The 12,257-nt window shown below is 25.9% G+C and overlaps 2 protein-coding genes across 2 annotated transcripts in view; one reads left to right on the plus strand and one right to left on the minus strand.

The window, feature by feature from the left end:
- LOC114126432 (fatty acid CoA ligase Acsl3) overlaps positions 1 to 12,257 on the plus strand; it is a 120,118-nt gene that overhangs the window by 51,034 nt on the left and 56,827 nt on the right. The window lies entirely within an intron of this gene.
- LOC114127273 (kynurenine aminotransferase-like) lies at positions 704 to 9,997 on the minus strand. Its single transcript, XM_027991462.2, has 8 exons — positions 9,838 to 9,997; positions 9,094 to 9,243; positions 7,955 to 8,105; positions 7,630 to 7,866; positions 7,302 to 7,548; positions 1,175 to 1,528; positions 904 to 1,067; positions 704 to 834 (listed from the first exon to the last, which is right to left on the minus strand). Coding segments are annotated over exons 1-8 (1,389 nt in total). The 5' UTR covers positions 9,840 to 9,997; the 3' UTR covers positions 704 to 750.

Here is a 12,257-nt window from a genome sequence, read left to right on the forward strand (position 1 = left end):
AGCACTAACCAATTTTAATTTATCATAACTTTTAAGTTTTGAATTTTTTCTCAAATACAAATTTTGGATTCAATTTAATGATCATTTTTGGAACATTAGCCAAATTTTTTGGAGTTTATTTTCATAAGTAAAACTTTTTTTGATGTTTGTGCTTTACTTAAGCACATCATAGCTTTAAAATAAACTTGTTTTGGAGTGGGACCAATTTATTCACGCATGTGTAAATATCTAGTTCATAACATATATGTATATCAGTCTTAAAGTATAATTACTATACAAGAATTTGTATATTATATATTATATAAAATGTAAATACAAATTAAAATAATTAATAACTTATATAAATAGGTATATATAATATATATAATAGAATGCATTCATTATGTTTTTTCTTTCTAAGAAGTGCTCGTACTATTTATAGTCCTTCTTTTCAGATAAATATAAACAAATTACCTCATTAAAATAAATTTGTAATGCCATAATTATTATAAATAAACATTTTTTTACTAACTAAGCAATATTTTATGTCAGTGATTCTCAACCGGGGTGTCATGTCACCAGTAGCCGATCACATTCAATTAGCAGAGAAGGTAAAGATGAAGACCAAAGACTAAAGAGGTATGTCTCTCTTTGTCTCCCCTACAATTCAATTTAGAATTAGATAAATTTACCAGTGTAAGATATTAAGAATTTTTCTCATAAATATTTGATGTTTAACTTTTTTCTTTATTATAATTTTTACAAAATATTTTATAGTTTAGATTTTTGTTTTGATAATAAATTGCGCGTCCATGTTGTTAAAATCTCTTCTGCTTTCTTCAAAGTTTCATCTTTCTGTTAAAAAGAAAATAGATTTTTATTTGAAATACGAAAAAATAAAAAAAGCCACAATTCAAAAATTACTTTAAAAAAACAAAATCGCAGATAATCTTCAGCCATATTTTTGTGTGGTTCCGAGTAGAATGCTGAGAATGGTATTCCTTGAAGCTTTACATTTTTAGAAAGCCACTTTACAAATCTGAAGTCCTTGTATTTATCAGTTTCTGAACTTAAATCTAATTTATTTTCTAAACAATAAAATATTAAAAAAAAAAACAAAGCAAACTAGAAAAAGTTATCACAACAGTTAATATTTTAAGCACAGTGGGCAACATTATGGTTATAATATACTAACCAAAGTTCGTCCAGTTTGAAATCATAAAATACCCTCCATCAGGCATAATTGGTTTTAGACCATTGTCTTGTAATGTTTTAAATAGATATTGCATTTTTGGTTTCAATTCTTTTGACATGCTTTGAAAATAACTCTGTGGCGTATTAAGGGCATTGATTTCGTGTTCAAATCCTCTTGCAGTAGCTTCCTGAACTGTTGTTGCACATGTATAAATTGCAGTCTGATGAACAACACACATATTTTGTATAAAATTAGCCGGACCATATGCCCACCCAAGTTTCCAACCAGTCATACTAAATGTTTTGCCAGCAGATCCAATCGTAATTGTTCTTTCCCACATATCAGGAAGTGTAGCTGATAACAAACAAATTTGGATTTTTTAAAATTAAAAATGGTATTTCGCAGAATTTTAAAATAACTTAAATCACCTAATCGGAAGTTTAGTAAAATAGTATTTAGCTATTGTATTGAAAATGTTTTTGATTATAAATAATTATGATCAGTCAATTTATAAAAATGAATGTATTGTAATATGTTTGATTTTATTTAGTCATTCCGACAACAACATAATATATGTATTATGTATGCAATTTAAATTTATTTAAAAATAGCATTTTTAGATTCTCAACGGAGTAATGAATGTATTGATTTTACAATGATGTGTGTTTTAGATTCTGAACGAAGTGATGAATGTATTGATTTTACAATGATGTATGTTTTTTTTTTTTTTTTTTTTTTTTTTTGTTTTTTTTTGTGTCTGTGTACAGCATAACTAGTCGAAATAATGCTCCAATTTCAAACAATGGGGGTGGTTTCCGATGTAAAAGTGAATATCCTTGGTGCATTATAGAGGTAAAAAGTTAACATTTTCCAACAGTTTTCAAAAAAATCGAGAAAAACAAAAAAAAAATGACGGAAAAACGGCAATTTTTACGCAAAACCAGTTTTCGACCAAATCGATTTTTTTTTATGGTTGTAATTCAAAAACTAATCACTGAAAATACTTGAAATTTTCACCAAATGTTAATGTCAGTGATATCCGTATATAGTTAAATTTTCAAAAAATTTTGACTTTTTTTGAGTTATTTATAGATCACTGAAATTTTCGTTTTTTTTGAGAAATTTTTTTTAAGTGTCGATAAAAAATTTTTGGATGACCAAAAAGTTTTGAAAATTTAATACAAGGTTCCTTATGAGTTGTTTTTAATGTAGCTAAAAAAAATTAAAAATCGTTAGTCACAATTTTTTTTTATAAGCGTTTTTAGTTCAAATTTTTACGAAATCTGTCGAAAACGCGAAAATTTGCAAGTAATTTTGAAGTTGAAAAATCATAAAATTTTTTTCTTTTATAACTAAGATTTGAAAATTTGGTACAAGGTTCTCCATACATTTTTCTTCAAATATCTGTAAAAAAAACTCTACCGGATTCAGACAAAAAATTTTTATGAGTGTTTGAAATTTAAATTTTTACAAAAACCGCGTTAAATAACAGTTTAGCCTCAAACGATTTTTGATATTTGTTATTATTCAAAAAGTATAAGTCGTAGATACTTGAAAATTTTACCAGTTATTAAGATTCGCGTTTTCTTTACGTGATTTAAATTTCAAAATATTTTGACTTTTTTTGAGCTATTTATAGACAACTGAAATTTTCAATTTTTCTGAAAAAATATTTTTGAAGTGTCGATAAAATTTTTTTGGCCCTATCAAAATACTTGAAAATTTAATACAAAGTTCCTCATATGTTATTCTTATAGTGATTAAAAAATTATAAGAATACATAGGCACAATTTTTTTTTTTTAGCATTTGAAGTTCAAATATTAACGAAAATTCGTCAAAACTATGAATACTTGCAAATTATTTTGTAGGTATATTTCATAAAAATTTTTGTATAAGTAGCTAAGAGTTGAAAATTTAATACAAGATTTTTCATAAGTTTAGCTTACAATAATTATAAAAGAACTTAAATGTTGGTGTATTCAGGCCATTAAAACATAAACCACCTTTTTCACCAACCACTGGAAATTATATCCTAGGCTGACAAATCATCTTCGTTCAGAATCGTTTTTCGTATACAATGATACCTATCATTGCATTCAAATTTAATCTACCCTAGTCCGAGGTCAACCCCGCCCCCTAATGTACAGCAGAACGGTACCCACTTGCCCGCTTTTTTTTTTTGTGTCTGTCGACAACATTTGGAGCAGTAAAAATGCTTCGATTTTTGACTTCAGCCCCTCTTTGGAAAGGAAATTGAATCTAGTTGGTACTTTGGGGGGTCAAAAGTTAAATTAAATTAAAAGTAAATTTTCAATATTTTTTAAATGAATCGGGAAAAACCCTAAAAAAATGAGGGAAAAACGGGATTTTTTACGCAAAACCGAATTTTTTATTTTGCTATAACTCAAAAACTAACCGATTTAAATACTTGAAATTTTCACCAAATGTTTATATTAGCGTTCTCCATGCACAGTTAAATTTTCAAAGAATTTCGACTTTTTTTGAACTATTTATAGACAATTGAAATTTTCAATTTTTCTAAGTATTTTTTTTTTAAATAACGATAAAATTTTTTGGCTGACCAGAAAATCTTGAAAATTTAATACAAAGTTCCTCATATGTTATTCTTATAGTGATTAAAAAATTATAAGAATACATAGGCACAATTTTTTTTTTTTAGCATTTGAAGTTCAAATATTAACGAAAATTCGTCAAAACTATGAATACTTGCAAATTATTTTGTAGGTATATTTCATAAAAATTTTTGTATAAGTAGCTAAGAGTTGAAAATTTAATACAAGATTTTTCATAAGTTTAGCTTACAATAATTATAAAAGAACTTAAATGTTGGTGTATTCAGGCCATTAAAACATAAACCACCTTTTTCACCAACCACTGGAAATTATATCCTAGGCTGACAAATCATCTTCGTTCAGAATCGTTTTTCGTATACAATGATACCTATCATTGCATTCAAATTTAATCTACCCTAGTCCGAGGTCAACCCCGCCCCCTAATGTACAGCAGAACGGTACCCACTTGCCCGCTTTTTTTTTTTGTGTCTGTCGACAACATTTGGAGCAGTAAAAATGCTTCGATTTTTGACTTCAGCCCCTCTTTGGAAAGGAAATTGAATCTAGTTGGTACTTTGGGGGGTCAAAAGTTAAATTAAATTAAAAGTAAATTTTCAATATTTTTTAAATGAATCGGGAAAAACCCTAAAAAAATGAGGGAAAAACGGGATTTTTTACGCAAAACCGAATTTTTTATTTTGCTATAACTCAAAAACTAACCGATTTAAATACTTGAAATTTTCACCAAATGTTTATATTAGCGTTCTCCATGCACAGTTAAATTTTCAAAGAATTTCGACTTTTTTTGAACTATTTATAGACAATTGAAATTTTCAATTTTTCTAAGTATTTTTTTTTTAAATAACGATAAAATTTTTTGGCTGACCAGAAAATCTTGAAAATTTAATACAAGGTTTCTTATAAGTTGTTCTTAAAGTGATAAAAAAAAAATCCGAAATCGTTAGTGACAATTTTTTTTAAAAGTGCGTAAAGTTCGAATTTATACGAAATATGTCAAAATTGCGAAAATTTGCAAGTAATTTTGTGGTTGGAAAATCGTAAAATTTTTTTCTTTTATAACTAAGTTTTGAAAATTTGGTACAAGGTTCTCCATAAATTTTTCTTCAAATATCTGTAAAAAAAACTCTACCGGATTCAGACAAAAAATTTTTATGAGTGTTTGAAATTTAAATTTTTACAAAAACCGCGTTAAATAACGGTTTAGCCTCAAACGATTTTTGATATTTATTATTATTCAAAAAGTATAAGTCGTAGATACTTGAAAATTTTACCAGTTATTAAGATTCGCGTTTTCTTTACGTGATTTAAATTTCAAAGTATTTTGACTTTTTTTGAGCTATTTATAGACAACTGAAATTTTCAATTTTTCTGAAAAAATGTTTTTGAAGTGTCGATAAAATTTTTTTGGCCCTATCAAAATACTTGAAAATTTTATACAAAGTTCCTCATATGTTATTCTTATAGTGATTAAAAAATTATAAGAATACATAGGCACAATTTTTTTTTTTTAGCATTTGAAGTTCAAATATTAACGAAAATTCGTCAAAACTATGAATACTTGCAAATTATTTTGTAGGTATATTTCATAAAAATTTTTGTATAAGTAGCTAAGAGTTGAAAATTTAATACAAGATTTTTCATAAGTTTAGCTTACAATAATTATAAAAGAACTTAAATGTTGGTGTATTCAGGCCATTAAAACATAAACCACCTTTTTCACCAACCACTGGAAATTATATCCTAGGCTGACAAATCATCTTCGTTCAGAATCGTTTTTCGTATACAATGATACCTATCATTGCATTCAAATTTAATCTACCCTAGTCCGAGGTCAACCCCGCCCCCTAATGTACAGCAGAACGGTACCCACTTGCCCGCTTTTTTTTTTTGTGTCTGTCGACAACATTTGGAGCAGTAAAAATGCTTCGATTTTTGACTTCAGCCCCTCTTTGGAAAGGAAATTGAATCTAGTTGGTACTTTGGGGGGTCAAAAGTTAAATTAAATTAAAAGTAAATTTTCAATATTTTTTAAATGAATCGGGAAAAACCCTAAAAAAATGAGGGAAAAACGGGATTTTTTACGCAAAACCGAATTTTTTATTTTGCTATAACTCAAAAACTAACCGATTTAAATACTTGAAATTTTCACCAAATGTTTATATTAGCGTTCTCCATGCACAGTTAAATTTTCAAAGAATTTCGACTTTTTTTGAACTATTTATAGACAATTGAAATTTTCAATTTTTCTAAGTATTTTTTTTTTAAATAACGATAAAATTTTTTGGCTGACCAGAAAATCTTGAAAATTTAATACAAGGTTTCTTATAAGTTGTTCTTAAAGTGATAAAAAAAAAATCCGAAATCGTTAGTGACAATTTTTTTTAAAAGTGCGTAAAGTTCGAATTTATACGAAATATGTCAAAATTGCGAAAATTTGCAAGTAATTTTGTGGTTGGAAAATCGTAAAATTTTTTTCTTTTATAACTAAGTTTTGAAAATTTGGTACAAGGTTCTCCATAAATTTTTCTTCAAATATCTGTAAAAAAAACTCTACCGGATTCAGACAAAAAATTTTTATGAGTGTTTGAAATTTAAATTTTTACAAAACCGCGTTAAATAACGGTTTAGCCTCAAACGATTTTTGATATTTATTATTATTCAAAAAGTATAAGTCGTAGATACTTGAAAATTTTACCAGTTATTAAGATTGACATTTTCTTTACATGATTTAATTTTCAAAATATTTTGAATTTTTTTGAGCTATTTATAGACAAATGAAATTTTCAATTTTCCTAAGAATTTTTTTTTGAACTGTTGATAAAATTTTTTTGCCGGAGTCAAAATATTTGAAAAATTAATACAAATTTCCTCATAAGTTATTCTTATAGCGATAAAAAAATTATAAGAATACATAGTCACAATTGTTTTTTATTAGCATTTGAAGTTCAAATATTGACAAAAATTCGTCAAAATCATGAATATTTGCAAATTATTTTGTAGTTCAAAATTCATAAAATTGTTTATATTTATATCTAACGTTAAATATTCTAGACTGACAAATCATTTCTGTTCAGAATCGTTTTTCGTATAAAATGATACCTATCATTGCATTCAAATTCAACCTATCCTAGTCCGAGGTCCACCCCACCCCCTAATGTACAACAGAGCGGTACCCACTTGCCGACTTTTTTAATTTTAAATATCTATAGATAATACATTAAATTTTATAAAATGTATAATGTACCTATTTGAAATTTTGATACCTAATTATTTATTTAAGTTAAAGATTTAAAATAACCATATAAATTGTATCAGAAACCATCCTTTTTTAAAAAAAAGATTGAAACAAACTTTCTAGTACAAAAAGTGACTAAGTAAGTTTTTTAAAAAAATACCTATTGATAAACCAAACACTAAATCAAAATATTATTATTATTATAATTATTTGTTATCATCATCATACTTTGAGCGTTATTAATATTTTTATGATTTTATAATTAATAGTAATAATATATAAAATTAAATTACCTACCCATTCGTATGTGCTTAGCTGGTTCGTACACCAACCACTCATATACTTCGTCAGAAATAACTAGCACATTATGTTTTTTGGCTAAATTTGCAATCATCGTTAATTCATCGTAATCAAATACTTTTCCCAACGGATTATGCGGTGTATTAATGATGATGAGTTTGGTTTTAGAGTTGAATAATGATGCCAGTTCTTCAGGGTCAAGCTTCCAATCGTTTGCTTTCGGTAACGATGCATTCGGCTTTGTCTTTACAAATAACATAAAAAAATACAGATTAATTATTGTGAATAATCTATATTAATATTGTTCTGTTTTTGTTATATTCACATTTCTTAACGGTATAAATCTAGGAACTCCTCCAGCAGTACGCACTATGGGTTCATAACAATCATAAAATGGTTCAATGATAATTGCTTCATCACCCTCCTCTATATTACTCTGTATGGCACAATAGAGCGCTTCATATGCTCCAACGGTCACTAATATTTCATTTACGGGATCAATTTTTCGGTTAATCAATTGTGAATATAAGTTAGATAAAGCTCTTACTAAACGCATGTGTCCCTAAAATTATAAATCAATTTTTTTTTTTTTAAGGATAATACGTATATTATGGTATTATTGTTATTTTTCTATAAAACTATAATATTACAAATCCACGTGTGTATTGGTTGAAATATGAATTCTTTTCAGTAGCTACTTCAGATAGGAAATTTGAAAAAATTGACGGTGGATCATAATCCGGAAATCCTTGTCCCAAATTTAAACATTTTGTAGTTACAGCTAACTGGCTAAATTCAATCCTTTAAAAATAAACTATTTGATTATTTTTTCTTTACATTCATTAATAGTACTGTTGACATTTGAAAAGTTGGTATAATTCTTCAAAGATGAGCAAAATAATATATTCAAAAAAAATATGGAGTAAAAGTTATCGAGAAAAATATTAACTGAACTTATTTAAAAATAAATTAATACAATTATTTATTTATATTTGGAATACACATTTTTTTGATTGACTTTTATTTTTTTATTATATTTTATTTTAAAATTGCTTTCTATAGTTCCTACACTATTTCTGATTATTACTCACTAACTGCAAAGTAGTGTAGAGGTTTCCAAACGGAGGTTTTCGTTCAAACAATGTTTCCCACTTTGGAAATTTTTTAAATTTTAAAGATCCACAATAATATCAATGACCTTTTTTAACACATGTTTAAAAAATCGTATCATTTAAAAATGTAACGTGACCAAATAAAAAATGTAATCACGACCCACAGTTTGGGAACTATTAGTGTAGTAGTTTAGAGAATAATACTTTTGTATTAACTAAATAATTAAACCAAGGTTAGGTTATGCTAAATCTATATTTACAATATTTAAACAAAACAATAACTAATTAATTAGTTTTAACTATTGTTATAATATATATTGTTTATATAGATATATATAAACATGACTTTTAAGTTTTATTTCGATTATTTTTCAAATTACTAAACTATAAAAAAACAAAGTTATTATAATGGATTATTTAACTAGTTAAGTTTTCAAAATAATTAGAAAATTGATCAATAAAAAGAAATTTAATTTATCTTTTACTTTATAATTGGTTAATGCCCACCTTTATTTATTTCATATATTATATCTTTCTAATTGCATATAAATGTAGTCTATAATACTATTAGCTGTAAAATTTTTAAAACGTATAATAAGAAAAAAGTAGATATAATAGACTTCTATATTATTATTTATTATTATTATTCTTATCGTAAACTAGCAACAAACACTTACCATACATTGTATACACCTGGTTCATGGCGAGAAGGTAACTTGAATTTGTCCATTATTTTTGAAGTCATATTAACTGATGTCGATAGTCTTTTCTTTAATAAACAATTTGTAATGGTTGGGAAAATATGAGATCTTATACCTAAAATAATCCTTTAAACAAAATATAAACTTAAAATATTTTTTCAATAAAACAATGTAAAATAAAACATTTATCAACCAATAAATTCCATTTAAATTTGCATAACTATTATTTTTAACAGTGAAGAGTTCTTGTATAATTTCATTACTTTTACAAATGAAATTCTAATTATTGTTTTTGTCATCTTCAACAGAATAATTTAATGGAAATGATGACTTATAATTATTGAATAATAATTTTTATTTGATTATAACATGACATCGTCATTATCTTGAATATAGTCTGATTCAAATTATCAAATATCAATTTCAGTGATAATTAAAAATGTTTCTAGTATGTTCACAATAATATAATAAAAAATATATTATATGGATGACAAAAAATCTCGAAAAACCTTAATACTCTTAGAAATATTCAAGAAAAGTCCTTATCCAATTAGTTTTTGAAAATATTGTATCGAATAATACCCATATTATATTTAAATTTTGCTTCTTGGTATGAATTATGGTTTAACGTATAATATTGTTTATCTCAGATAAATATTGGAAATTGTAAACATTACATTTTATAAAATAGTTAAGAGTTAAATAATTTAAAGAACTTACATACTGTACCACAGTACAACAAACTACACTCTGCTACAGTCTGCTACTAGCGTGATTTATGTTCGAACATACCTATAATATAATATTATATAGGTGGCTAGATACGTATACGATTGGAACATTTCATAGCAACATGATAAACTGTTACGAATTAATGACCCAAAAAGATAAAGCGTAATGTATATATTATTATCAATGAATAACAAAAAATCAATTACGAGTAGCATTGGTTACATAAACGCAGTTGTTTACAATTATGTATGGTTGTGGAAAATCATATCGCTGATATCCATTAATACCAAAATAGTTGTGACTTATGGACAATAAAATTATTATTATAATAATTAGATACCTAATATCTGAATTGTTGACTAGGCATATTGATTTATTCAGTTATTCTGTATAATATACAATTAAAAATTGTAATTACATTAATAAGTGTAATAATATTTTCGATTTAAATGATACAATAAGCTAAATGGTTATAAAAATAATTATTAGATAATTTTTACAAATATGAAATTATACTATAACGTTTAATATTAATTTGTAAACACAAATAAACATAATATTCTTATGAGTATTTATTTCAAAGCTTTATACATACATCTAAATATGATTTAAATATTTAATTATTTAAATTTCGACATATTTTTATTTTGAAATAAATCAATTTTTATATTCTTTATGTTTTATAACCCTCATAAGTAAAACATGTATAATGATTTCTTTCGTGAAATATTTACATTAATAATATCTTTTATACATATATAAATAGTAACCTCCCTTCATTAACGAATTCTGCGTACATTACTGACCAATATGTTAGTTTATTTTCGACAAAAATAAAGCATTTGTTTATGCATAAATCCTGTCTAAAACTATCTAATAATATTATTTATACTTATATTTCATTTTTTTAATTAATTAATTAAGATATTATGTGATATAATTAAACAAACTAGGTCATTTAACATCAGAAAAATAATGTATAGCTACTTATGTATTATAGACTATTATTGTGGTTAAGAATTTCAAAGTAGGTAATGAATAATGATAACAGCTGTTGCAGGCATTACGTGTAATTGTTTCAATCGTTTCATTGTCATGTTTGGTATATTCGTACACATGTCGTTTTAAACTTCTTCGTTTGAAATTTAAATCAATTTGTTCTGAAATAGGATAGGTTAGGATAGGTATTAACTTGTCGGTAGATATGTACTACGTGGTCAATAAAGCAATAAAGTCGTATTGATTGAACATAATTGACAATATCATTATCAAATAAGTACATTTGGAAATCCTTCTAAATTAATTTCCAAACATCCAAAATGTCACTACATAGATAACAAATTCGATGTTACTTACCTGCACATTAAATACTTATTGTTTAATACCTAAATATACCGCATGGTTTTATCAAATTGTCAGCTTGTTACTTAAATGTGTACCTTGAAATTTATTTTCAGAAAGGATAAAATCGGACTGGCAAGGACTTACTGCATTATACTAGCTGTGTGACTTTAACTCAATATATTATTGTGGTGACTTACCAGATAAGAAATATTCCATTTTCTATTAATTTTAAACTATACCTGTAACTTTTACTAAAATTGATTTACTTTTCTTCAAATAATTTCTTTATTTGATCATAAATCAAATATATATATATGTATTGAGCATTTATTCAGTGTCAACCCCTCTAAAGTCCCCGTCAAGTGGCGCTAATGGGGTGTAGGTGCATATGGTAAATATAATGCAATATCGTACGTGTGGTGGTTTTTTTATTGTCATTATTATTTTTCGCATGAACGGTAGCTTTTATCGTATTGGTGTACACTACACTGAAATGATACACAATAATAATATTATATACGCGTCTATGTTTGTAAAAGGTGTGTATACCTCGTGTATAGTTTTACGTATTGTTTTTTTTTCTCATAGGTAACTGTCACCGAACGAAAAATGTATTATACGTCTCGACTTTCGGTGAAAAATAAACACATGAAATTCATATTCATTATGCCCAACCTATTTCAAATGGAAACTTTGGTATTTTCTGAAAACGGATCCGGGTATGTTTATTTTTTGAAACGTTTTGGCCGTCAAACCACGTATTAGTACGAATAAGCTACCATTAGTAGTTTCCTGCAGATAAACAAACAACAACGGCAGTCTATGGGGATCAATTAGTTAGGTAACGATAATTATAAAAAAAAAAATGCAACGAGTATTTGACTAATATGTATAGCAGGTATGGACACTTAACTTTTGATTAAATTTTTGAAATGCATTGATTAATTTACCTACTATACATTGAGTACTGAGTAGCTATAATATACTATATTATTTTAAGCATGTATTTTTTTAAAAAAATTTAATAATAGGTACTTATGAAATTAAGATAAAATTGGAATGTA

This window comes from Aphis gossypii, chromosome X, assembly GCF_020184175.1.
Source record: "Aphis gossypii isolate Hap1 chromosome X, ASM2018417v2, whole genome shotgun sequence".
Classification (NCBI taxonomy): Eukaryota; Metazoa; Arthropoda; class Insecta; order Hemiptera; family Aphididae; genus Aphis; species Aphis gossypii.